The following is a 27,436-nucleotide window of genomic DNA, read 5'->3' on the forward strand; positions in this document are numbered from 1 at the left end:
AAAGAATGCAATGTGACTCTCTAGCGAGGGTCTTCTCACTCTAAATTGAGCGTCCTGCTGATCCTCTGAGAAGCAGCCAGGTGACTGCCCTGAATGAGGCAACGCAACAACTGTCAAAGGAGTCAACGACGGCAATCTGACTTTCTAGTGAGAGTCTTCTCACTCTAACAATAAGCATCCTTCTGAATCCCTGAAAAGCGGCCTGGTCACCACCCTAAAGGCGGCAATGCGACAATTTTCTACGGCGTCACATTTACGCTGTTTCTGTCAGTGGAGGGTAATTATGTTTTTTGCTCGGAGGGAGTCATCGGTAAACCCAAAAAGGCACATGTGGCAAATTTTCACTACCCAAAATAGGAGTCAATAAGACCTCCTTTCTTTTTTAAGTGTACTGTATTAAAACTGAAAGAATGCACGAGATTCACTTGATTACTTGGACTAATGATGATCGCTAGAATACAACAGCAGGGAGAACACAGGTGATTCACGATATTATGTTGTATAGCCTATATCATTCATTTTGCTGCTTGGAGATCATTGCATCATATTCTTAATTCGATATAAAGGCTCTGGATAAAGAAGCTAAAACAGAAGTAATCTCTGCTGCAGTGATGTGAATATAATCCATAATGGTTCCTTATAGTAGCCTCTATACTTGGCATAATTTTGCTAACAGGCAACAATTGAAACCCATTTTTTTCCAAAGTATGAAAAATTCATTCATATTTACCTTCTTTCTAGGTCACATCTGGCTGTTATTCACTTCAAAGAAAATTTTTCAAGGCTCCAGGAACAGAAAAAAAGAGGACCGCTGGAAAGTGAAAATCGCAAAATCCAGAAAAGGACATTTCAGTGCCGCTCCAGTGAAAATGGAGCCTACTACTTGCAAGTTAAAACTTTGTTTTACTTCTAATATTACACAAAAAACTAAGTGAGCTTTTCTAATCTTGATGACTATTTCATGCAGCGTACGTCCACAGGCTCCTCCAGGATGCGGAGAAACGGTCTCAGGGCTCTTTACACAGAGAGACAGCTGCAAGCTCAGCTCCAGAGCGCCACTTTATGACTGATGCCTATGAAGACCGTCAAAAGAAGAACTAATTGCTGCACACAGGCAGAGATCTGCGCTTCTTCATGACTATTCAAGTGCACAGTACAATTGTCAGTATACTTAACCGAAATGCTCAACAGACTGGCATTAGCCGCTGGAGCCGAAACAATTGTTTTAATATGTTTCCTGCGACTAAGAATAGCTGGAGCGCCTTTTCATATGGCTTTTTCTGTCGGAGTGAGTGCAGTCTTGTTGTACCCATGTCTCCGTGTTTCGCTTCTCGCTGTGGCCAAGCAAAAGTGCACACAAAACATATTGCTGTTTGCTTATCGCGGCAACTCCACATCGTGTGCGACCTCTCGCAGGCCCTCAAGTATTGCATCAAAGCTGCCGCTTGAAACAAAAAGTAGGAAAGGCAGAGCAACTGTGGGTTCAGGGTGTGTGTAAGGCTAGATTGCGAATAATTATGCCGATCAGAGTTGCTCAGCTTCTTGAGGCCAAGCTGGAAGTAAATGGAAGTATTAAAGTGGGCCGACGTCACAAGTGACCATGTCACAATCTCTCTTTTCACGGGCTCGCTGTTCCCCATCCATTAAGCTACAAAGTTTACAAGACAACAGTGTAATTGCGCTAATTATTATTACGTGCGCGAAATAATACTGTGTTCTTAGCGGTAAATTATACTGCTGAGCGACTAAGAAAGCACAGCTCTTCTCCGCGGAGAGATATTTTTTTAATAACGTTGTTTACTGCCTCAGGGCATAATGGAATATGCTCTAGGACTTATCTATAGAAGTGCGGTAGGCCTTCTCTGGAAATAAAGTTGTTTTCTTTGTTCCTTCGATGCCTCCTCATCACTGCACGTCATGTGAAACCTTGCAAGGTGCAGATAGAGCATGGGTATCCTTACGGCGGCTTGCGGCGGCTTGTATCTCAACCTTGTATCTCCGGCTCAACCGCGCAGTCGTTTGTGGTGAAACTGCACACGGAGCTGCGATATTGCGGTAGGTTTTATTTGTTTGCTCGTAGTAAGTTAGGTAAGAGGGCTGCTGGGTACAATGCGAACCCGCATTCTGCACCGGGTTCAGGGGCCGCGGAAGCTGCCAGCGCCGGCACACGATACCGCGGGTTCGCGCATCGCACATGGCGAGCCAGGTAGGTACAGTTGTTTTAGCTAATTTTCTGTAAGAGAAAAGTTTATACGCTACAAACTCACTGCGTGACAAAAAGAGTTTGACGCAATCAAGTCAACGGTTGAGACGGTAGGATTTTAAAAGCCGCCACAGTAATTATGCATCACAACAATGACTAACTCATTGCACCTGTGAAACCGTCGTTTATCTGTGCGCTATATTAAGACCATTAAACACATTACTTACCAGCGTATGTTGTCGCCTTGACTCTATCCGAGGTGCGTATTTTGGCTTGGTGAACACGGGAACAGAGCGTTTGCCTCCGAAATTTTGCTGCACTACGTACGGCGGGGTGCACTGGGGCAGGGCATTTAAGGCACCGACCTAATGGTGGAGACCGGTAAGCCGACTTCGAAGTCCATTTTGAATGGGAGACACAATAAACGAGAACATACACAGGCGGAAAGCGCTCCGCAGGGAACTAAAACGAGGTCGCCGCACGCGACCGCGCCGTGGTTACCACGGTGTCCGCGCGAGACCGGAAGTGCAAGGAAAAAAGCTTTCAAAAACTGTTTCTGTCTACGAAACATTCTAATTTTCTTTCCTGATATCTAATCGTTAAGCGTATTTCAATTATGTTGGCATAAGTGGTAGTTTAACGGATGTGTGACGTCGCAAAGAAGAAGACCAACAGTCATTCGAAAACGCATATACGTAGTATAGCGTTGCACAGAGAAGGAGGAGGATCTTAAAGTCGAAGTAAAGAGAGCGCCAACTTTCGAATAGAATTGTGGGACCTGTACTGCGCTTAGACGTGTTTAAGTACGTTCAAATGTGTATCGCAGCATAATCTAGCGATGAGATAGTTGGTGAGCAATGCTCGGGAGATGTTTGTGCGCCCCTCTAAAAATCTAGTGACAGCGCGATTTCTGGCCGGATAACTAGACGCAACAAAGTCCGCTATCCCGTTACCTAAGCGCATCTGCATCATTGTGCGCAACAAAGGGTCTGTGTGATCGCTCAAAAAAAGAAATCGTGATACAACTTGCCTCAGAAATAAGTTCGAAAGACCAAGGCCACACCTTTTCGCGGAAAGAAACAGATTAGTGCGCCTAGTTCGCTCCCAATTTGAGCTCTAAACAAAAACTGTAAGCATTCTATGCAGTTCCTGCACATTGAACCGGTACACGCATAAATATTGCAGCAAAAACCAAATTTTGTTAATCAAAAGCAAATTGCAGACACTTGCACGTGAGAACACTGAGAGGATACGCCCTTTCCACCCATCAGCTTTTTGCTTAGTCTTTTGCGTTGTGTCGTTCCACAACTCCCTGCTGCTCTTATAATGTTCTCATGGCACACCCAAGTACTTCGCTGGAACAGTCGTCCAACGCATATTAGCAAACATAGCCAGTGCATTATTCTATTCACCGTGCCAACAACCAACGCTCTTCTGCCCCCAGCACGGGTAGCAAGGGCTCGAGCTGCTCCAACAAAGAACAAAAAGCCGCGCTAGCAAGACCGGGGACATCTCGATCTGCAGTCGAATGCTCTACCACTGAGCTATACCCCCAGCACATAGAGCAAGGGCTCGAGCTGCTACTATAAAGAACAAACAAGTAGGAGTAGCAGAAGAATAAAACAACCGAAGAGGGTCACCCGGGTTTGAACCGGGGACCTCTTGATCTGCAGTCGGATGCTCTACCATTGAGTTATACCCCCCCCCCCCCCCCCCCCCCCTTTTTATTGCCTAATTTATTATCAAATTTTACACATGGAGAACATTACTCCAATAAAACGGAGAGTTCAGCTAGTGGTACATGTTTAAGAAATAACACACACACGCACACGCGCACGCACACGCACACACACACGCACACACACACACACACGCGCGCGCGCATACACAAACACACACAGAATATTACGCGACAAATACACAACATGGGTTAAAACCACGCGATATGGGCTGCGTGGTCGATTATAAATCAGTAATTTGCAGCAACACTTCCATTCTCGGAAGCCACTCAGACTTTTCGTCTTGTGTCTTGAGAACTTGATAGTATTCGCAACGGCTTCGCGAAAACACTGCCGTATTTTCCTCGCATCAACGTCTGCATATCTGAAAGCCATTCTGGATAGCCAGATACTGTGTAGGCCCGATAGCATGATCATGTCCAGCGGTAGCCCATCATCATCTTCAATTGGTAAAAATTGAATTCCGAGTGCATCCAGGGGAAGGTATTTTTTAATTGTTCGTTGTAGAATGTCCCAGAAGAAAAAGGCTTCCCAACAGAGCTATACCCCCAGCACAGAGAGCAAGGGCTCAAGCTGCTCCTATAAACAAACAAATAGGACTAGCAGAAGAATAAAACAACAGCCGAAGGTCAGCTGGGTTTGGACCGGGGACCTCTAGATCTGCAGTCGAATGATCTACCACTGAGCTATATATACCCCAATTGTTTTTTCTTTATTGCCGGTTTACGATCAGGCTCGTGGTCCAATTCATGTGGGCCACTTTTACTCCTTCGCATATTGTCACGTAGTGGTGACGAGGTCGACGACACAATTGAAGGGTCGATGATTGCACTAAAGAAACTCTTTATTTGGGCTGACTTGCGCCCGCAAAAGAACTAAGCAACTCGGCGGCGGCGATAGAAACAAACGTACTCGTCGGTCGTCGGACAAAGAATGCCCCTCACACTCGTCAACGCTCAATTTAAAGGCTGCACAGAACAATCTAGATAACGTCGCAAACAGCTACCAGCACGGGCTGGAACATTGTGGAAAGACACCCGAGTGGCCGGAACCTTCGAGACAGATCTCGGTGCATCTTGCGCTACAACGAAACTGATAAAGGTGTGACTGGTGACATCGAGCATTAACAAAGATTACGGAACTGATACGCGGTCCAGAATCAGAGTGATAAGCCTGTATGCCGGCGGCTGTTAAAAAAACATAAAATAAAGATTTGAAGGTTTCGCGGCATTACTCCCCCCTTAAAAAAAACATCGCCTCGATGTTCCAAAACAAAGAAACTTAAACATAAACACTGCAAAGTTTAAACACCACAGATTCTTTAACGCGCGTAATATGGCTTCAGTCGTACAACATGTACAATTTCTGGGCGTGCGCGTCGCCGTTGTGATGCTGACGTTCCGTCGGGAATGACTTCATAGTCCAGTGGTCTGACGCGGCGAAGGATTTTGTATGGCCCAAAGTATCGACGCAACAACTTTTCACTTAATCCGAGACGGCGAATTGGTGTCCAAACCCACACTTGGTCTCCTGGATTGTACTCTGCGTGGCGTCGTCGTAAATTGTATCGTCGATTGTCGGTGCGCTGTAGTATCGTCGTTTGTCGGTGCGCTGTAGGTCTTTAATACGCAGCCGTGCGAGTCGTCGGGCTTCCTCTGAACGCTGCAGGTAGGCGGCGACGTCAAGGTTGTCCTCGTTGGTTACGTGCGGCAGCATAGCGTCGAGCGTGGTAGTGGGCTCCCTGCCATACACAAGCTTAAACGGGGTCGCTCTGGTCGTCTCCTGGACTGCTGTGTTAAAAAAAAAAAAGGAGTAAAAATGGCCTACATGAATTGCACCACGAGCCTGATCGTAAACCGAGAATTATCAAGACGTATAATGTGCTCTCTTCGGTTCGCCAAAGTTGCTCACTGTTACCGTTACTTTTTGCGCTCTTTTGAAGCCATTGTGTCGTAAATTAGCAGGGTAGATGTGTAGGCCAGTTGGTGAGACATAAGGAAAATAAAACCGCAGCAGACACAGTCTCTGTCCTGCGTCTGCTGCGGTTTTATTTTCCTTATGTGTCGTAAAGTTTTGCAGAGTGAAGAGGTTAGAGGCATCAGCTTACAGGCATGCGAAGTCCGAGTACTGGCCTACGCGGACGATGTCGCTTTTTTTTTTGCACGAGACAGAGGCAGTATCAGGCCTATACTGAAAATAACGCAGGACTACTGTGCCAAAAGCGGCAGCATGCTGAATTTATCTAAGTGTGTTGGATTGTGGCACGATTCATGGGACAAGACACCAGCTGTCTTTGAGAAAGTTCAATGGTCTACTACACCGAGTACCTATCTCGGGATGCCGCTTGAGTGCTACTGGGAAAGTGACTCGACCTGGAGCAGAAAGGCAGTGGAGACGAAATAGCTGATGACTCAGTGGGGTGGCCGCAGCTTGTCTGTATTTGCGCCGGCGGCAGTGTGCAATGTTTTTCTTGTTGCAAAAATAATGTATATTTTGCAATACCTGTATTGTTCATGGGGGAATTTCCAAAAATTCCATCGCATTTTTGCAACATTCATCTGGGGGTCCGATAGGGAGCGCATGTCTCGAACGAGCCTCTTTCGAAGAGTAGGTGACGGCGGCCTTGGCCTTTGTCATTTATATGTAAGACAGGGTATTCTGCGCCTTCTGTTTCTGCGCACAATACGTCCCTTCCTCCGTGCTTATGTTCAATACATGCTGTCCAACGCCTTACCGGATTTAATAGTTCCATTAAGCGAAGGGGGTCGTTATGGTGTGTCGCGCTATCTCCGAGAGGTGGCGCCGTCTTATCGCTTTCTTGCCATGCGTATTACCAGAGAGTATTTGCACACAGTAAAAAGAAAACTTACGAAAAATCTGATTGACATGATGTTTCCAGTTCTCTTGTACCGACAAAATTTCATAGCTACTGCTGGGCAAGATGTGTTGAAGAAGGTGAGAAAGATGTGGGTCGTGTCCGCAACGAAGACCTTCTTTTTCCATTTACACACTGGAACCCTACCCGTTAAAACTTGGTTATATCCCTTATGAAAATCGAATTTTCCTTTTTACTTCCTTTGTTTTTCCTTTTTGCTTCCTGAACAGCCTTCCTATAGACTTTTCCTTTCTTTTGACTAAAGGAAGTTTCCTTTGAGCTCACTTTGTTGAGACTTTCCTTTCTTTTGACAGAAGGAAGCTCATTTTTAAACTGGCTCTCTTTGGCAATATCAATAATGACCTTCCTTTGTTTTTCCTCAAGTAAAGAGAAAGTTCTCTTTACTCTTTATTCATCATACCTTCTTTTTTTTGTTCTTAAGCGAAAACATACGAAGCTCATTTTTCTTTTCAGCTATACTTCTAATTTTTTTTCTTTCATTAGTATCCCTTGCACTTTTTTAACTTCTGAACTTTTTTGAATAAACCAATTATACATTTATCAAAATATACAAAATCGCATTTGTTTCTTTGTTGTGCAAGTAAACATGATTTTAATTTTTTTTTTCATTTTATATTAAATCCATGCTTTTTTTTTTTTTTTCACGCGCTAGATCTTACTTTTAGCGCAAGTTTCTTCTTGGTCACTACACAAGGACCAATAATATTCACCACCTTCCTTCCTTTGTCCTTAAGTGTAAAGATAACTTTCTTTTCATTCATTTCTTGTGCTTATTTTTGTGTGTGTGGCATTGCTTGGTCTATTTTTTGCCCCTCTGAATTTTTTAAGATAAAATATAATACATTCAAGAATTTTCATACATGTTAAAGAATGCCAGGTGGTTCTAATTCATCGCTTTCGCAGCCCGCTGGTTCGATGGCGATGCATGCGCGAGACGGCATGTACATACATCCGTGACCGCTGCTTCAGCACTCTGACACGGTACGCAACAAAGCTCGGCGCAGGGCTGGCAGGGTTCGTCAGTATTTGCGTCGGCATTGCATCCTGGCTATGGTGGCTAGCCTGGCAACTCTTGGCTCGCAGCGACGCCAAGGGCGACGCTGTTAGCAAGCGCGGCCTGCTTCCATCGTGATTTAGTGCACTTCGGTACGGCGCGACGTTGACGTCGCGCAAGTACGCTTTTACCGTGGTGGCATTTCCAGTGCGTTCGACGGGTAGGCGGTTACCGCAGCACCATCGATAACGGCTTCAAAAGCCTGCAGTTAAATGCACTTCACGATGTGCCTAGTACCGGATGTCACATTGTTCACGAAATTCAAGCTCGTTTACCTCCTATCACAGTTTAAAGACCAGCAATTAATACGTCAGCGACGTCGGTACGTCGCTACCACCACGCACAGAAGCCCCCGCAGCCGAGGTTACGAATACTGCCAGTAAAACCAACGTTCTCACGGCGAGTAAAACCAATGAAGATTGACATGCAGCACAAGAATTCCGCAGCAAAAAAAAAGAGCGCTGCAGCTGCTTGTGGCAATAATTTGCTTAAATTATTTTGTGTTTTGTTACGCATCACATATTACTACTAAAAAAACAAACATTTAAGGTTGTTTATAAATTATAAGTTTTATTTTGAAAGTTTGTGAAGTTTGCAAAAATGCATTTAAAAGTTTGCAATGGCGCTTGAGACTCTAGCGCTATCGTTTTCGTGAAAACAGCCGGCGGCATGCTTCACTATGTGTTTCATGACCGTAGGAAGTTGATTGTTCGCGTTCGTTGTGTTCGTCGTGTTTTCTTGGCGTGAGTAGTGCAAATGGCCGATCATGTCTTGGTTAAATGGGCGACCGCTCAGAAGTGGGACGTATACCCTGTAAGAAACCTACAATCAAAAGAACTGCAGGCGAAACTGATGGATAATCTAAAATACTGGAAGATTATTCCAAACCAAGGAGTACTACATGCCCAGTGGAAGGAGGGGTCGTACTCTCCTACGTTCATTCTCGGAGTGGGTAAGTAGTCAAACGTCTCTTGTCTCTTTTCGTATTCGTGTCTTAATAATGTTTACCTGTGAAACACCTTCCTTTGCTACTCGCGGTGAGTCGTCTCGCGAAGTCGTTTACATGCCCGCATTACGACCGCATTGTGTTAACCGGCAGGTGACAGTAGTGCACATGGTGAAAGAGGTAGACAGTTGATTCCGGGAATTGCGTGAAATTAAAACAAAAATGCATAATGAACTGAATTTGCGGAAATAAGTAGAATAAACGCGGCTGCTGTCGTTACGTGGACCTGATTCTCCCTGTTTACACAGCAAATGGCAATTCTCGGTGTTTCGTGATAACAGGAGTAGGCTTCCCAATTTGGGCTCTATAAAAAAAAAAAAAAGAAAAAAAAAGAAAAAAAAAAAAACACCCTGCCCGCATCGTCGTCTCGGAACGGTGCGGCATGGAGAATGACAGCTCCTTGATTATTGAAGCTGATTTAGAACAAGTTTTAAAGATGCCCAGGGTGCTCGTTCCGAGACAATTGGTAGTGTAGCAGCGAAACGGACGCTTTCACAGCTGCAGGCGACTGAAGTTTAAGCAGATAAAAGCGCCTAACGTGTTGTCGCATTCATTTACTTTCATATTCATTTGTTTGTTTCTTTTTATTGAAGCGTCAAACATGCTTCCTTTCTTCGCTACCAGCCATTCCTCAGATTTCGCGCAGAGAGAGAAAACTTTATTTAAAAAAGGGGAAAAAAAAGTGTGTGTGGTGGGGAGGCAGTGTGTGGAGTCTCCATTCTAAGACTCCAGTGGCCTGGGCTGCCGCTTTTGCCTGAGTTACCAGCCTACGCTGGGTTGCTAGGTCAGAGCATAGCAAAGCAAGCAGTGATATCAGTTACCAACAGCATAATGCTGCAATGATTTTTAGCTGCCGATGTAAAAGTTGCTCCCAGTGCGTGGGGTATGGCCAACAGGTGGAAGGGCACCGCTCTCTCCACTTCATTTTCAATGCTGCCGTTGCACTTTGCCACTACTTCTGGATGAGGCTATCTGCCACGGGATCGCATGCTCCCTTTCATAAAGCTCACGACTGTGCATGGGTACAATCCCAGCATTCATGGACGCATTTCAGTGGAGGTGAAATGCAAGTTGACTGTGTACTGTATGATGTCATTTGCACATTAAAAAACCCCAGGTGAGCCCACCACTACGGCATCCCTCATCGCTATAGCTTAAGTCGCTTTGGGACATAAAACACCATGAACCTACCATAAAGCAGAGTGGCTATGTTTTACAGTATGCGTGGGAGCTCAAACTGTTTTTCTGGAAATGCATCCTTTGTTTTGTCCACTACTGCTCAAGTGGGCATTCTGCCCACTTGAGCAGTAGTGATGCTGGATGGTGTCAGCTCGCAGTTAAACATTACCATGTCCTTTTATGTGCCAAGGTTTGCTCAAGGGCTAATGTTCCTCCTTAAGAAGTGTTGCTTTGAACCCTAAACAGTGTCCATTGTTACGACCAAGCATCCGCATTTGCGCGCTCTATTGTTCGCCTGTGGGCATGGATAAGTGCTGTGAATATGTGGTGATGGTCCAATGGCTCTAAGTGAGCCTGTTTCCAGGAATCCTGTTTTGTAAGCCTGTTTTGCTTTGTGGACACTCTGCAAATGCCAAATTGACCCCGCCAAGAGAACGTCTGGAAAAACACAAAGAAACGTCCCCCTGCGGGAAATGCAGGAAGTGCTTTCTTTCTTTTGTTCACCCTTCCAGTCGATAAGCCCTATCGTCCAGTGAGGAATGCCTACTTTCCAAAGGAGACGACAGAGTGACATGTCCGCTGACGTGCAGGACAAGAAAGGAGCATGACGCATACAGCCATTAAGTGATTTCCCAGGAATGCAGGAAAGATTTGCAATTGTCGAAAACGGACAATGCTGGGAGCGGATGCGGCGCCACGTGCACTCGGGTTTCTGAGAAGTAAAACCACTTGTCAGAACCAGCCTGTGGTTTCTTTGCTGAAGAATAGAAATGTACCTCCTCTCCTCGCCGTTCCCAAGCTTTTCCGGCCAACAAGTGATCACGCCCAACGAATGAATGCCGGACCAGTCAGTGCTTCAGACCATCAGTGCAGTGATGTGTTCGATTGGATGCCGATACCTGAGGGGCGTGCCCTGGATTTGGTTGGTCAGCATCTTCAGAGAGGGGCTGGACATAGGGGGTTTTAAGGACGCTGCAGAGCACGAAATGTCGCTCTGGGCCCTGGGTAAACGGCTCATCCAGTCGCTTCTCGCTATGAACTCTTAACGCTTGCCATTTTGCTGATGTACCCTTCTTTTTCTGTAAATAATCCTGTAAATAAGTTTCTCAAAGTGCCATTAAACCTGCTTGTACATATTTCACCAACTTCGAAGATTCAATCCTACTTCAACCCCGAGTCTCTGCACGCTACCAAGTGAAGGCCGGGTCGACGTAGCCCCAGCGTCACGACAACTGGTGACCAGCGGTGGGATCTGAATCTACAAGCCACAACATCTGATGACTGGAGGTGGGATCTGGATCTACAAGCTACAACATCTGGTGATTCGAGGTGGATCAGAATCTACAAGCCACAGCTTGTGATCAGAGGTGGCATCTCAAGCAACAAGCAGGCGCAACAATCGGCCAACAAGAGGGCAGCTCGGAACATCGATCGCATGTGTGGGTGAGTGCTTGGCTTTTCTTCTGATGTGGACCAGGTTCTAGAACAGGGTTAGATTTTAGAACTAGTAAAGAGAGTGTGGAAACGCCTTTAGGTTTGGTAGTTTGCACAGTTGTTTTGGAAGTAGCCGACACTCGGAGCGATCATGGACCTACAAAAGCTGCAGAAACCGGAACTGTTGCAATTGTGTGAGGAATTGGGAATTGATACAAGAGGTTTGGCACGAAAACCTTTGATTATAAAGGCAATCACTGATCTGGGAACCGATGATGAGGAGCTCAGTGAAGCATGGAACCTCATCGGGCAAAAAAAGGAACAGCTCAGACAGCAGAAAGAGTGGGAAAAAGAGGAAAAGACGCTAGACATTGAGCTCCGGAAATTAGAACTAGAGTTAAGCAAGAGGTCGGGCGATTGTCCCCAGCTAGCGGTACCTCGTCTCAACAAGGAGGCAGATTTCAAGATGTCAAAGTACATGCAGCCATATGTGATATCAGGGGATATCGGTCTGTATCTGGGTAACTTTGAGCGAACTTGCGAAGAACTGTCCTTCCAGCGAGACACGTGGTCTCAGAGATTATTGACGGTTCTGCCCTGCGAGGCAGCGGAGGTTGTCGCGCGGCTAAACAAGGAGGACGCGGACAACTACGAGAAGGTCAAAGCTTGCCTTCTGATTTTCGGAGACAGAGATGTGCAGGCCTTAACACGTTCAAAGGCGCGAGAACTAGCTACACTGCTCATTTCAGAAAAATCAACAGCGGAGGAAACGGCAGTTAAAACAGTGGTAAATGCGGAAAATAGCGGGCCAGAAAACTTTGAGAGCGAGGCATCTCAGATAAGTCAACATGAAAGTGAGCTTGATAAGACACGGAATGAGGACGTTCTTGAAAGTAACCTCTTGCCGCCAGTGTCTAGTAATCTCACGAGACTTTTAAGTGGAACCCGAGAGGACTTAGCTATGGAGCAAGCCAATGATCCCAAGAATAAGCTCGAAGTACAGTGGGAAGGACCTGCTAAAGTCGTTGCAGAGCTTTCTGACACTAACTACGCAGTGAAAATCCCCGATAGGCGTAAAGCAGTGCGCATTTATCATTGCAATCTTATGAAGCCTTATGTGCAGAAGGAAGCCGTGGTAAATCTAACGTTAAACCTTCCCGAGGAGATGGGGGATAACTTGATTTGCCTCAGCGGAAAAGGAAGCAACGCTCAGGAGCTTCACAAAAAGACGGAGCAGAGAGGAGAACTAAAGAAATCCCAGCTGTCCGATCTGGGCGAGCTAATAACAGAGTTTGAGGCCTGCTTCGTGGACAGGCCAGGCAGGACTGATTTGACTGAGCACGATATTGAGCTGACTTCAGACGTGCCAGTGCGATCAAGGTGCTACCGATTCTCTCCAAGGCAAAGAGAAATTCTGGATAGGGAAGTAACTCGCATGCTGGAATTGGGAGTAATAAAACCCTCGGAAAGCGATTATGCTTCGCCTATGATCTTAGTAGAAGCTCCAGGTAAAGACCCTAGGCCTGTGGTAGACTACCGAAAGCTAAATTCTCTCACCAGGGATCAAGTGTATCCTATTCCGAATATTGAGGAGAGAGTAGAACAGGTCAGTAGAGCGGCATATGTGACTACGCTGGACCTTACTCGAGGATACTGGCAAGTACCGCTCACTGAACGCGCCAGCAGATACGCGGCTTTCGTCACTCCGACGGGCAGCTACCAGCCAACAATGATGAGTTTCGGGCTCAAAAATGCTCCATTTTGTTTTTCCCGACTCATGGATAGGGTTTTAAATGGGTGTGAAACATTCGCGGTGCCTTATTTAGATGACATTGCGGTTTTTTCCGACTCATGGGCGGACCATATGGTACATCTAAGAGCTGTACTGAGCCTTTTGCGTCAAGCTGGACTAACCGTAAAGGCCGAGAAATGTTGCCTGGCAAGGGCGACCGTGGACTACTTGGGTCACAATGTAGGTCAAGGTTTCAGGAAACCCAGCGAGATTAAGATTTCTGCGGTAGCAGACTACCCGCGGCCGAGCACGAAGACGGAAATTCGAGCATTCCTGGGTCTGACTGGGTACTACAATCACTACATCCCTAACTATTCAGCTTTGGCTAGCCCTCTGACCGACGCTCTCCGCAAGACAGAACCGACAAATGTAGTCTGGGACGAACAAAAGGAAGCCTCCTTCGTAAACCTGAAGGCTGTGCTGATTAGCCGTCCGGTATTGCGAGCTCCAGACTATGGCCGAGAATTCACGGTCCAGTGTGATGCCAGTGATCGAGGGTTAGGTGCTGTTCTCTGCCAGAGAGATGACGACGGTAATGAGCACCCCGTGCTCTACTTGAGCAGAAAACTGAGTTCTAGAGAGAGGGCTTATTGCGCGTCAGAGAAAGAATGCGCTTGCATTGTATGGGCCATTCAAAAATTGCAGTGCTATCTTGGAGGGGCCAAATTCACCGTAGAGACGGACCATTGTCCCCTGGCTTGGCTGCAAACTGCGACATCGAAGAACAGTCGCCTTCTTAGGTGGAGCTTGATTTTACAGCAGTACAATTTTGAAATAAGATACAAAAAGGGGAAGTTAAATGGGAATGCGGACGCGCTTAGCCGCTCTTTCTAAGCGGTCCGAGATGTTCCTCACCATGTATCCAAATTGATAATCAGGTTTTTTTTTTTTTTTTTCGTGCGCTTGTATATGTGTGGCTATGTAAAGCAGCACGTTTGGTTTTCTAGGAATGGGTCCTGAACGTCTTGAGAGTGGGCTTTTCTCGAACAACAATGGCAGTTTTCTTTTAACCTGGTCTCTTCAGACGGGAGCCGAGTGCTTGCTTCGACATGTGGTTGAGTTTCAGACAGCTCGAGCAATTTGGCCTACAACAATCAAGACAACGCGACAAGCAACAGCGAGCTTCAAGCGTTCACGTGCAGGCCATTAAGTCGTCTCTTCATGCAGCAGCTGGGACTGCTGCCCTCCGAGACTCTTCTGGCGGGGGAGGAGGCTGTTACGACCAAGCATCCGCATTTGCGCGCTCTATTGTTCGCCTGTGGGCATGGATAAGTGCTGTGAATATGTGGTGATGGTCCAATGGCTCTAAGTGAGCCTGTTTCCAGGAATCCTGTTTTGTAAGCCTGTTTTGCTTTGTGGACACTCTGCAAATGCCAAATTGACCCCGCCAAGAGAACGTCTGGAAAAACACAAAGAAACGTCCCCCTGCGGGAAATGCAGGAAGTGCTTTCTTTCTTTTGTTCACCCTTCCAGTCGATAAGCCCTATCGTCCAGTGAGGAATGCCTACTTTCCAAAGGAGACGACAGAGTGACATGTCCGCTGACGTGCAGGACAAGAAAGGAGCATGACGCATACAGCCATTAAGTGATTTCCCAGGAATGCAGGAAAGATTTGCAATTGTCGAAAACGGACAATGCTGGGAGCGGATGCGGCGCCACGTGCACTCGGGTTTCTGAGAAGTAAAACCACTTGTCAGAACCAGCCTGTGGTTTCTTTGCTGAAGAATAGAAATGTACCTCCTCTCCTCGCCGTTCCCAAGCTTTTCCCGCCAACAAGTGATCACGCCCAACGAATGAATGCCGGACCAGTCAGTGCTTCAGACCATCAGTGCAGTGATGTGTTCGATTGGATGCCGATACCTGAGGGGCGTGCCCTGGATTTGGTTGGTCAGCATCTTCAGAGAGGGGCTGGACATAGGGGGTTTTAAGGACGCTGCAGAGCACGAAATGTCGCTCTGGGCCCTGGGTAAACGGCTCATCCAGTCGCTTCTCGCTATGAACTCTTAACGCTTGCCATTTTGCTGATGTACCCTTCTTTTTCTGTAAATAATCGTGTAAATAAGTTTCTCAAAGTGCCATTAAACCTGCTTGTACATATTTCACCAACTTCGAAGATTCAATCCTACTTCAACCCCGAGTCTCTGCACGCTACCAAGTGAAGGCCGGGTCGACGTAGCCCCAGCGTCACGACACCATGCTACGTTTCTCTTGTCAGTGGTCATCATTTGGTCACTATTTTGCTAATCTCATGTGTGGAACCAGATATCTGCACAATGCGTTATACTGAATAATTTTTGTATGATGCATTTGAGTGCAAATACAATTTAGTGAATAGACCTTGCCACATGTCGTTTTGCAGGAAAGCTGCAGCTGTGACAAAATGTCTAAGCCAACAGATGCAAAAAAGAGAGTCCTGGAGCTTGAGGATGAAGTGGGGTCTGCAAAAAAAAAAAGAGTGAAGAAATATAAGGCCGCAAGAGATGAAGCACGTCAGATGCTTGGTATGTGATCGCTTTTTTCTGAAGCCATTGGAATGCTGATCTCCATTGTCATGAAACTGAAATTATTTGCTGTGTCACCAGATGCTACGTAAAGCATAACAAATTCAAGTGCTAACTCTTAAATGAATAAGACATCTTGGTCTGTAGCACGTCCTAGTAAAAGCACCAGTAAGATTATGTTGCTGCAATAAGGTTCCCCCTACACTGAGGATTAGGATTGGTGTTCCTCCTGCAGTTGTCGTTGCGACACATTATAGGTGGTGTACAGTAGTGCTCAGCTACACCGTGGCGCTGCTGCATGACGCCACCAACCACCATGCTTGCAGTGCACGTAGCAGATGAACTGCTGCCACTCCTGCTCTGCAAGCATGCTTTGTTTGTGTTACAGTGACTTGCGTGTCACATGTCATTGCTTGGGATCGGCATGCATCTGAGATTGAGCCTGTTGTCGTATGTGATAGCTGCATGAAAATGCATGGTAAACAAATGCCACTCAAGGTGAGCATCTGTGCTGATTTGTGCTGCTCAAGCCGAGGCCGAAAAACGGGCGCGGGTTTGGGTTCCTTTCTGTTCTGGAGTGGTCGGTGACAACAACGCTCCAGTGAACCTGGAGAGCTGCATTAGGTTCAAACACATTCACGGGGTATAAGTTGTAGCCAGATGGCTGCGGCAGGTCTGTGGTGCTCTTGCATTACTGTGGATGGCGTATCTGAATGGAACCCTTGATTCCCTCAGATTTTAACCTCAGAGTCTCCTGCAAATGATGAGGTGCATCTAGAATGAGCGCAGGAGGGACAGCAAAAAATCTAAATTTGTATGAAATTATCATATGTGGCCTCGTCCTGTCTTGGACCTTGGAATCCTTATGGCATGCGCTTCATTTTCCTGTGCCATTTTGGTCACTTAGGTGGTGTTCTTTTTTTTTTTCACAACCGGAAATTTATGCTTGTCCAAGCTCGGCACCTGGCTCAGTAATCTGCCTAACTTAACTCGGTCACTACACCATGTTAGCAAATGTCGACACGAAAGACACACGAGATAGGTGAAGCATGGGCCATCGAGTATCAGCTACACACTCGAGTGTCAGCCTTTGTCCAAATGTATGGCGTATTGCTGCCGCCATACATGTATATTGCATGCTGACCTCTTCAAGGCCCTTGCTACCGACAAACTGTTTCAGGGATGTGATCTGGCTAACTTCTGTTAAAGCGCTCACAGCTATCTCGGCATCATCATTCGCACCCATGGATTCATTCTAAGCAATAGCAGCACCCGTCAGTTGCACTGTAGTTACAACGTCCTCCACAGTTAATTCAATCCAGGTATTTCCACAGCGAACAAAGAGATCAGAAGTGGGATGTCAGCATTGGCTTCATCAATTGCTATCAGCATCCCCTAGATTATGTACCGCTGATAGGGCGCCTTGAGTGTGTGAGTGATGCCAGTGTCTAGCAGCTAAATTTTGAATGGCTCATTTGGTGACAGAAAATGGTTGGTCATGCAGTCAAGGGCAAAGAAAAGGCTTTTCTCCTGTGGTGAATGTTACATGGGCTGCTGCTGCTAGTGATGAAATAGTATGTTTTGTTCCAGCTTTCCTTTTTTGTTTTTTTCAGATGTTGCTGAGCTGGTCAATCAGCTGACGGAATCCGTTAATAATGCTGCGTGTACAACACAAGCAGTTGTGCTGCCAACCGAGGCTCAGGTTAGTTGCTTTAGTCTAGTGTCTGCATGGTTGTGCTCATTACTGCCTTTCTCGATGAAACTTTTTTAAGGGTCACACAAGAACTTGGTTCTAGCTTTATGATAGCACTGCCACAAGTCATGCACTTCCATTGAGAAGTGTGCAGGGATAGGGAAACGAGGAGCTCATTATCCATGTGAATGAAGTCAGCAGTCACTGAATTCAGAGATAGGCAAGAAGCAATGCTCTTTATGATTGGTTGGCTCTTAGGGTTTAATGTCCAAAGCGACTCAGGCTATGAGAGATACTGTAGTGCAAGGCTCTGGAAATTTCGACCACCTGGGGTGCTTTAACGTGCACCGACAACACAGAGCACACGGGCACCTTGCGTTTCGGCTCCACTGAAAAGTGGCTGCCCTGGCTGGGATGCTGTTTATGAGGCTGGGCTCACAGGCTGCATAATTAGTAGCATAATGATATTTTTAAATGAATGTCAATTTAATAGAAACGACGAAAGACAGATAGTGCTATTTTCTTAAATTCGTCAAAACAACCATGAAAAAAAATCCCAACTGCTTCCTTTCATTTTAGTGACTGTTACTTCATTCGTGTGTATATTGATTTGGAAGAGTTTTTGTGAAAGCTGTAGTGATCGGAAGTGCAAGGTTACTTTTGTTTACGCTTCCTGTTGAGCATACTTCGCTTGGGCTATAGCAAAGCCCTTTTCATCAGAAAAGAGATTTCCATTAGCTTGTTTAATATTCAGCAATTTCTTAGGCTATCGATCTCGGAAGGCCATCTTTTTGCACTACAACTCGAATGACGCAGCTGGTGCTCCTCTAATCAGTCATTTTAGCGACTTGGGCCAGTCATCATGGTATTCAAGCTAATGTGCATATAATCCACTTGCACCTGACAGCCACCTGCAATGTCACTCCGGCAAGTCGAAGGCAATTAACCACCATGGTATTGCCAGGAGGGTCTCCTTTGAGAAGGAGTTGTGGCTTCTTAAGCTGATCCAACAATAGTTCAATTTCACTTTAACCCCTTGAGCACTATTATTTCGAGATTTCTAGCTAAAATTGCTTATAATTACGATATCGTTAAAGGCCCCATTACATGAAAATTTGTTGTCTGTGTTGTGAGTGAAACATCAAGAGCATGGCGCTGGCAAGTGGCATGGCCGAACACACATTCTTCGATGATTTGTGTGGCTTAACGAGACCACATGATATCCAAAAGTTAGGAGGAGCTGCTAACTCCGGTCGTTCATTTGAGGTGGGAAGGTGAAATACGAATCAACATTCCAGTGCTCTTCAATGCTGAGTCAGGCTTGCTACACCTAGGCTACGCAGACATGTTGATACAGCTTGGTTAAAGCAGGGCTTTATATGCTGGGTGGTAGCCTACACTGGTCGCATCGTACCCTTAAAGGCGGCGCTTAAGTGTCCCTTTAGTTTTTATTTTTACTGCTGGTTTCTATTGGTAGTGTAATAAAAAAGGAGGTATCCGAGACAAAAATATTTGAACCAGAAACTAAGTCAAATGAGCGCAGTGAAGTTTATTGCTCATTACTTGAAAAATCAACTGCCCGCCAATAAGCAGCAATCTAGTCGAGTAACATATAGCGAGGTAACTGGAAATGTTTTACAAGGGATGACCAAGAATGGAAGCCCAGGGGGTTTCATCGGAATGTTGTCAATTTTCATCCACTGACACAGAACTCGCAATAGTATCGTCTGAGCTGTCATCATCTTCGTCGGAAGAACTACTCATGTCATCACTGTCGTCTTCACTTCCCATAACACTGCAAAAATTGGTGTCTGAGCCATCTTCGGATGGCTAGGATGGCAACGAAGAAAAGCTTCTTTCCCGCGATGACGGGCCAACAGTGCATGCGTTGCCTCTACCAGGCACCATTTTTCTCATTAAGGCTGCTTAAAAGGCTTTCAAGCGGTAGAACAAAAAGCACTTAACGGGTCAGTGGTGCCATCTGTCAAATGGCGCATGACCTAAGCCACAGAGGAGCGCTGTACTCGCCTAAAACTCTCAGGGTGAGGATCTATCCTGCAAGGACAAGCACTCGTCCAAAATGGCTTGAGGGCATCTTTGCAAGGACGAGCTGCTTGTCCAAAGCGCTTGAGGGGTTAAATTATGAAAGCTACCTGTGCAAGCTGGAAACTAAATGTTACCTCAAAGTAGCACATACAGAGCAGGGAGTGCATGCTTTTGCTAAACCTTCATTGGCAGTTTTTTTAATTGGTTGAGCTTCTGATGTACGAAAAGGATGTTAGTATTTTTAAACAGGAGGTGACAATGTGGGCACTGTGCTCTGTCTAAACTGGCTTTTAATGGCCTTTGCAATGTTAATGATGAGTAAATCCCTTTATTTTCTGACTTAAAATCTGTTTTTTTTTTTTTATTGTTGAAATGCAAGCATAAATTAGGTCGTTAAAAAATCTCTTATTTCTTGTTTTTTCTTCTGCTATAGCAATGCACTATTAGCGCTCAATCCTTTGCGGGGCATTATGTGCCCTCTTTTTGGCTAGTTACTTTAAATACATATTACACAATTGTCAGGTTACACTAATAAAAATGTTAAAAGATGTTTGGCCTGATTCAAAATTAGATCAAAACACCGCTCGGGAAGGTGTCAAAAACATCCAATAGTTTTCGTATGCCTTCATTGTTGTACATGTTAAAGTACGGCTTCTTGAATGTGTATTTTTACTTGCAAACAAATGACCTTAATTATGCATTTTGGGGTTTCTTTGAATGTTCTTAAGCTGGTCTAAGTTTTTCGTTGTTTGTAAAGCCCCTTCATTTTCTTATTGCATATCAAGGGATATTGTTGCATGTTACAATACTGGTCATAGTACTAATATTTGCTTTTTGTTCTTGCAGGTGCACATTGGCAGCAATATTATGGTAAATCAGCAGTTGATTGACCGCATGAAACTCAGTGCGGGCAATCAAGCAACAAAGTTTGCGTGTAACTTGGTGCGGGTTGTGTTCTCACCCGAAGAACTGGAAGAAAGCTCACTCTATGGCCGTGTCTGCAATGCCCGCAAGGAACAAGCTCCAAAAAAGGCACTGGGCTGCCCAAAATTGGATGCTGTTATCTGTAAGTCCTCGAGCTCATAGCCTGTGCATGTGATGCAAGAGCATTCTGAAATATTGTCCAAACAGCTGACTTTTCAGTGATGGTCAGGGCCATAATGCTTGCCTTAATGCATAATGCTGTGGTGCCTGCATGGCGCTCACACTGTCCGTGCTCTGTATATTTAATTTACAAAAGCTAAGGAAGGCTGGATGGACTCTAGCTTGTTCATTGCAGTCATGCTTCTAATGTTTTTTTTTTTTCTTTTTGCAGCCTACACCTGCTTGCTCAATGGAGTACTAGCCAAGGTGGTCACCGGCAGTTGCGCAAGTTTGCACTGGGATTGTGGACAGTGATCCAATTTTTTGTCGCAGGGTCTTCGAAAGCAGGCCTAATTGCAAGGCCTAAACAGAGGAAGTACATCTATTCAAATAAATATAAGCTCATACAAACAAATGTTTCAGTCTGAACCTACTTCCTTCGAACATCCACCAAATATCCCATAGTCATCATTCCTTCGAACTTCCTTTGAACCAATAATTGGCCACTGCCTGTGAACTCAACTCAAACTGACAACGGTCTGTTCCCTGGGAGCTCAAAGGAAATTCACAGGAAATTCACAGGATGGTCAGAGAAAGTTAATTCACTGTGAATTCAAAATCAGTAGCCAATTCTCAGTTCAGAGGAAGTTGCTTCCTTCTGACTTTTTTGAGTTCACATTGAACTCAAAGGATGTTCCCATTTTTATAAGGGATAAAAAAGGCATATATGTACCATGGGGGACAAACTGTTTTTTGTGTAACCAACCAAAAACAATCGAACATATGTTGCTTGGGTGTAACAACGCTATCTTCTTTTGGGACGTGTTGCAGCGTACCATTCAGAATGATCTTCCTCTTACACCGCATGGTATCAGGTTTCTGCCAGTTCAAGACGATACAATACCATTCGATGCCATATTCCTGCTTGGCCTGCATTCTGTGTGCCTCAGTGCTATGGATTACCGGCACAGTGACACTCGTGCCAGATTCGTGTATGAATATTTTGCCGACTGCATTGTGAAAATACATAATGTTTTGAAAGATATAGATTGTGATGCTCAAATTGAGGGGATGTTAAGAAATCTTTCCAAAATCAAACGACTGCATTTTTCGCGGCCGGCAAGCGGCCTGCCAACCTTGTAAATATTTTGTATTGTATATTTTGTCATGTTCATTTAGCAATAAAGAGAAAAAAAAAAAAAAGCTGGGGGTATAGCTCAGTGGTCGAGCATTTGGCTGCAGATCGAGAGGTCCCCGGTTCAAACCCGGGTGCCCCCTTCGCGATAGTTTTATTCTTCTACTAGCGCTGTTTTTGTTCTCTATAGGAGCAGCTCGAGCCCTTGCTCTACGTGCTGGGGGTATAGCTCAGTGGGGTCATTTGTTTGTGCGACAGATTGTCAACCGGTTTATGTTTTTTAGGGATGCCAGCGATCCATTCCTGCGCACAGTGTGTCAACAGAGACTTGGTCGAGCGTTGCCTGATTTCGTAGTTTATACTCAATGTATGCCTGGTTCTCTGTTTGGATTCTTTAGGGAAATTGTTTTGAGTGTGAAATTCTTAAGCGCACGTTTTTCGAAAGAGTATTTAAGTAATGTTAACAGGAGAACATTATACAAGGATGTTTGTGAAGTGGTGTTCCCGGTGCCCTTGTACCGAGCTTTATACTATGGAGGCACAGGAAGTAATGTACTAAAACGCGTAAAGAAAATGCAAGTTGCTCCGGGAGCTAAAACGTTTTTCTTTATGCTACATACCGGTACTTTGAGTGTAAAATCATTTATGGAGGAGAAGGGTATGTTCCTACCGTGGGGGGCCCAATGTCTCATCTGCAAACAGCCAGAGACAATAGATCACGTGTTTTTGCATTGCTGGGAGGGGGTATATTTGTGGGATGTTCTGCAAAGGACAATAAAAAAACAGTTGCCACTTGATTCCCATGGCATTAGGTATTTGCCATTGGAAAACCACGATGATATGCCGTTAGACCAGGTTATGTTAATGTGCCTCCACAGTATATGGCGCGCACGAATGGCTGGTTATCACTGCGATCCAGATGCACGGCCAGCCCGCATGTATTTCCGTGAAAGTGTGCAGCGATGGCTCGACGTGCTTAAATTGCAACCATGTGCTCCTGAGTGGCTGTCAAAGCTGGAACCTTTGACGGTGCTCAAGGAATTTTAAACGTGACAATGCCTGCCCCTCAGTGGGTGTTAGGCAACGCTAGCTACCTTTGTGTACATATATTATTCCTTTTTTTCCTGTTGTTTTGAGTTCCAGTGCGGTGTATTTGTGTCAAAGCCAGGCAATAAAGAAAAAAAAAAAAAAAAAGGGTATAGCTCAGTGGTAGAGCATTCGACTGCAGATCGAGAGGTCCCCGGTTCAAACCCGGGTGCCCCCTTCGCGATTGTTTTATTCTTCTGCTAACGCTGTTTGTGTTCTTTATAGTAGCAGCTCGAGCCCTTGTTCTATGTGCTGGGGGTATAGCTCAGTGGTAGAGCACTCGACTGCAGATCGAGAGGTCCCCGTTTCAAACCCGGGTGCCCCCTTCGCGATTGTTTTATTCTTCTGCTAACGCTGTTTGTGCTCTTTATAGTAGCAGCTCGAGCCCTTGTTCTATGTGCTGGGGGTATAGCTCAGTGGTAGAGCATTCGACTGCAGATCGAGAGGTCCCCGTTTCAAACCCGGGTGCCCCCTTCGCGATTGTTTTATTCTTCTGCTAACGCTGTTTGTGCTCTTTATAGTAGCAGCTCGAGCCCTTGTTCTATGTGCTGGGGGTATAGCTCAGTGGTAGAGCATTCGACTGCAGATCGAGAGGTCCCCGTTTCAAACCCGGGTGCCCCCTTCGCGATTGTTTTATTCTTCTGCTAACGCTGTTTGTGCTCTTTATAGTAGCAGCTCGAGCCCTTGTTCTATGTGCTGGGGGTATAGCTCAGTGGTAGAGCATTCGACTGCAGATCGAGAGGTCCCCGTTTCAAACACGGGTGCCCCCTTCGCGATTGTTTTATTCTTCTGCTAACGCTGTTTGTGCTCTTTATAGTAGCAGCTCGAGCCCTTGTTCTATGTGCTGGGGGTATAGCTCAGCATTCTACTTCCGGACACCGTAGTGAACGGTCGCAGGATCATGTGCTCCAGCGGAGCGGCGATAGCGGCCCTTTCCAGCCGCGGAAACAGGCTCGACGACATGGACGATACCGAGTATCAGATTATTCTGCCAACTTTGCCCACCGGACGCGTTGTTTTTAACACGCTTTTTTTGCACGGCGATGTGCGAGTCAGGCCATACAGGGTCGAGGATTTCCGCGACGCCCTGGTCAAGGCTGGTGCACTCCCCGACGTTGTGGCGTTGGGGGCGTATCAGATCAACCATGTTTGGGCGGTCACGTTAAGCAGCACCGAAGCAACGAAGAAATTGGCGGCTTTCAAGGAAATCGAAGTTAAGGGACGCCGTTGCCTCATTATTGATCCCGAAGACCAACAGGTGAAGCTGCGACTTCACTGGATGTTGCACGGTGTGGCAGACGACGACATCCGGACGGCTTTTGCTGCGTTTGGGAATGTGTCCGAGGTGACCCGGGAAAGGTGGAGAGTTCAAGGCGTCAAGGAGAAGGGGTCCACCACGAGGACTGTGCTCCTCAAATTGAAACCCGGCATTAAGGTCGACGACTTGCCTCACCAGCTGCGAGTTGCCGGAGAGCTAGCCCTTGTCGTGGTGCCTGGGCGAGCGATGCAGTGCCTGCGCTGCCGCGGTACCGGTCACGTTCGACGTGAATGTAAGGTACCGCGTTGTCCAAAGTGTAGACGCTACGGACATGACGAGGCTGCCTGTGTGCTTTCGTACGCTTCGGCCGCGGGACATGGAACTGCGGAACGGTCGGCGGAGCTCACAATGGACGTGGTCGAGGCGGAGGAGGCGGCGAAGGGTGCCGGAGAGGTTCGAACGAAGACACGGGAGACGGATTCATCGGTGGACTCGGCAGAAAGCGGCAATGCTGCGAGGGATGTGGGGAGAGCGGACTCTGCACCTGAGCTCACTATCAATGAGGAAGGCACGGCACTTGAGCCGGCGAATGGTATGGAACAGGATAATGGGGAGGACCACTCGGACACCAGTGCTGTTCGTAAGCCAAGCGTCCCAGCCCCAGCCAAGCGATCCCACACACAGTCCGAACCTGAAGGTAACCAGGTGTCAGCCCCCAGCGTCGACGAGCCACCAGCAAAAACGGGGCAATCCCGGCGGTCCACGCTACGTCCGCGGCCAAACATATCATCAGAGAGACGGGCAGCGGATAAAGTGCCCCCGCTGCCGGGTCAGCCGCTCGCACCGGACGGGGATGGATCCAACGACGGCGTCTAGCAACGCGCTAGACGGGAGAGGTAAGCACCATGCTTTCGGTCTCTTCACCCTTGATGAAAATGGCGCCCGAAACCACCTTAAGAGTAGCCACGTTAAACGTCAGGGGATTGGCAGGCAAAAAGAAGCAGAGCCAGGTGCACCGGCTCTTAACTGACCACGATATTGACGTGCTTGCCGTGCAAGAAACTAAGGTTGATGGGGAGGAAGAGACCGGGAGCATGGTGCGACGTTTCACGGCTAGATTTTACGCCATTGTTAGCCACGCAGTTGGGACATCGGCCGGGTGTGTATTGTTCGTCAAAAAGCTGCCTGGTCTGGTTGTAAAGGGCTACTCCTCATGCTCTTCTGGACGGTGTGTAGTGGCTGATTGTGTATACAGCGGTGTTGAGTGGCGCATTATTTGTGTGTACGCTCCTAACTGTGTGGAGGAAAGAACAGTGTTTTTCGAGAATATTATGCAGCAGTTAAGTACGGAAAGGCAGGTAGTATTGCTGGGCGATTTTAACTGTGTACTGAATGCTCGAGACAAAACCAGCACACGCGGATTCAGAGACAAGAGCACTAAAATGTTATGCCAGGTAATAAGCGAATGGAATATGGAGGATGTGGCTGATTGCTTGGAAGGACCGCGTGCCGTTCAGTACACGCACTTCCAAGGTTCTAGCCACGCGCGTCTGGACAGAATTTACGCGTCGCTGGATTTGATTCATTCATGCAATGAATACCGAGTGGTGCCTATGACATTCACGGATCACTGTTTGGTGCAATGCTTATTCGGCACCAAAAAACGGAGCAATGCATTTAGCTGGGAGTTATGGAAATTCAACAACAAATTGCTTAAGGATGATGCCTTTCGACGCGTGGTATTGAATGAATTGATTAAAGTGAGGCCAGGGACTTGGCTCGAAATCTGGAAACAGTGGGAGTTGTGCAAGGAACAGATTAAAATTAAAGCCATTGACAGATCCAGTTGCCTGGTGTACGAGAAGAAAATTACAGAAACCCAGCTTAAGGCTTTGCTCGCAAAACTACACGAACAGGAATGTAAGGCACCCGGCAGATGGATAGAGGATATTCGAAAAATAAAAGAACAGATTAACTTGATAGAAGAAGACAGATACCAAGGAGCGTTAGTGCGTGCAAGAGCGGAAAAATTGGCCATGGATGAGACGCCGACAAAAAGATCGTTGGGAATAGAAAAAGCAAATGCAAGGCGAAATCACGTGGCAGAGGTAGATTGGGCAGGACGCACAGAAACTGATAACGAAGGAATCGCGAAAGCTTTCCGGGAGTATTATGAAGATCTATTTTCGTCCCGAGAGGTTTATTTGGACCGTTTTAAAGAATCCTTTCTTGACGCGATGCCAAAAATTGACGAGGAACAAAAAGAAAGACTGGAGCGGCCAATAAGCGAAAAAGAAGTGCAGCAGGCAATAGAAAATTTAAACCCAGGGAAATCACCCGGGCCTGATGGCCTGAGTGCGGCTTTTTATAAAGCGTTCAAGGAACAGCTATCACCTTTGTTGTGTGCCTTATTTAATGAAGCGTATGAACTGAAGGCACTGCCTGCGTCTTTCGGATCGTCGCACACAGTACTTATTCCGAAAACTGACCAACCAGATAAGCTTAGGCAGTTGTCGTCTTACAGGCCCATTGCTCTGACAAACGTTGATTACAAGATTTATATGAAGGTGCTTGCTGGCAGACTACAAACGGTTATATGCGAACTAGTGGGCCCTCACCAAACGTGCGGTATCAAAGGGCGATCTATCTTTCAGAACATTCACAAAGCGCGAAGTGTGCTCGAATGCTGCGATGCAACTCATGCATGTGTTGCGTTACTGCAGTTGGACTTGGAGAAAGCTTTTGATTGTGTGGCAAATACTATTCTGTTAAGTATATTAGACTATGTTAATGTCGGCTCTGTTATTCGAGAGGGAGTGGCTTTGGCGTACCGTAACTGCACTACGAGATTAATTGTCAATAAGTCACTGGGGGCCCCCATCAACGTACGACGTTCGGTGCGCCAAGGTTGCCCCCTCAGCCCTCTTTTGTTCGGCATTTATATTGAAACGTTGTGTTTAAGCATCCTACAAAACAATGACATTGATGGTTTTCGACTGCAGGAGTCAGAAGTCAAATTGTTGGCTTACGCAGACGACGTTGCGGTTTTTTGTGTAAATAAGGAGAGTATAAAGAGGACAGTGGATGTGGTAAAACATTTTAGCAAAGTCACAGGGAGTAAAGTTAACTGGGGTAAGTGCCTGGGATTTTGGCACGGAGAATGGCAGCTGACCCCCGACACTTTCGCTAATGTGTCGTGGGTTACAACGCCTGCAAAGTACTTGGGTGTGCCCTTGAAATTTTACAAGGAAAGCGAGCCATACTGGCGAGAGCAGGTCAAAGAAACCAGTGAAAAAGCGGAGAAATGGAAAACCGCTCAATTATCAATATT

General features: G+C 46.3%; 1 protein-coding gene and 6 non-coding genes across 7 annotated transcripts; all 7 read left to right on the plus strand.

Moving 5' to 3' along the window:
• The first annotated feature begins 8,611 nt into the window (after positions 1-8,611).
• LOC146202585 (uncharacterized) lies at positions 8,612-21,041 on the plus strand. The gene is made up of 5 exons (XM_084588241.1): positions 8,612-8,844; positions 15,663-15,804; positions 17,418-17,506; positions 20,390-20,609; positions 20,859-21,041. The coding sequence occupies exons 1-5, from the start codon at positions 8,794-8,796 to the stop codon at positions 20,939-20,941; spliced, it is 585 nt and encodes a 194-aa protein (XP_084444367.1). The 5' UTR covers positions 8,612-8,793; the 3' UTR covers positions 20,942-21,041.
• Positions 21,042-21,832: 791 nt separating this feature from the next.
• On the plus strand, positions 21,833-21,904 carry TRNAC-GCA (transfer RNA cysteine (anticodon GCA)). Its single transcript has one exon. It is a non-coding gene; the product is annotated as a tRNA-Cys (tRNA).
• Positions 21,905-22,953: 1,049 nt separating this feature from the next.
• Positions 22,954-23,025, plus strand: TRNAC-GCA (transfer RNA cysteine (anticodon GCA)). The gene has a single exon. It is a non-coding gene; the product is annotated as a tRNA-Cys (tRNA).
• A 76-nt stretch (positions 23,026-23,101) lies between these two features.
• Positions 23,102-23,173, plus strand: TRNAC-GCA (transfer RNA cysteine (anticodon GCA)). The gene has a single exon. It is a non-coding gene; the product is annotated as a tRNA-Cys (tRNA).
• Positions 23,174-23,249: 76 nt separating this feature from the next.
• TRNAC-GCA (transfer RNA cysteine (anticodon GCA)) lies at positions 23,250-23,321 on the plus strand. The gene has a single exon. It is a non-coding gene; the product is annotated as a tRNA-Cys (tRNA).
• A 76-nt stretch (positions 23,322-23,397) lies between these two features.
• On the plus strand, positions 23,398-23,469 carry TRNAC-GCA (transfer RNA cysteine (anticodon GCA)). Its single transcript has one exon. It is a non-coding gene; the product is annotated as a tRNA-Cys (tRNA).
• Positions 23,470-23,545: 76 nt separating this feature from the next.
• On the plus strand, positions 23,546-23,617 carry TRNAC-GCA (transfer RNA cysteine (anticodon GCA)). The gene has a single exon. It is a non-coding gene; the product is annotated as a tRNA-Cys (tRNA).
• The last annotated feature ends 3,819 nt before the right edge of the window (positions 23,618-27,436 follow it).

Source organism: Amblyomma maculatum, chromosome 1, assembly GCF_055883805.1.
Source record: "Amblyomma maculatum isolate TAMU_Amacu chromosome 1, ASM5588380v1, whole genome shotgun sequence".
NCBI lineage: Eukaryota > Metazoa > Arthropoda > Arachnida > Ixodida > Ixodidae > Amblyomma > Amblyomma maculatum.

Excerpts from the sequence above, each read along its gene's own strand:
- LOC146202585 (XM_084588241.1), top strand. The coding sequence starts at position 8,794 with ATGCCCAGTGGAAGGAGGGGTCGTACTCTCCTACGTTCATTCTCGGAG. Across the intron at positions 8,845-15,662 it reads TACGTTCATTCTCGGAGTGG|GAAAGCTGCAGCTGTGACAA; the intron begins GTAAGTAGTCAA and ends GTCGTTTTGCAG. Across the intron at positions 20,610-20,858 it reads AAAATTGGATGCTGTTATCT|CCTACACCTGCTTGCTCAAT; the intron begins GTAAGTCCTCGA and ends TTCTTTTTGCAG.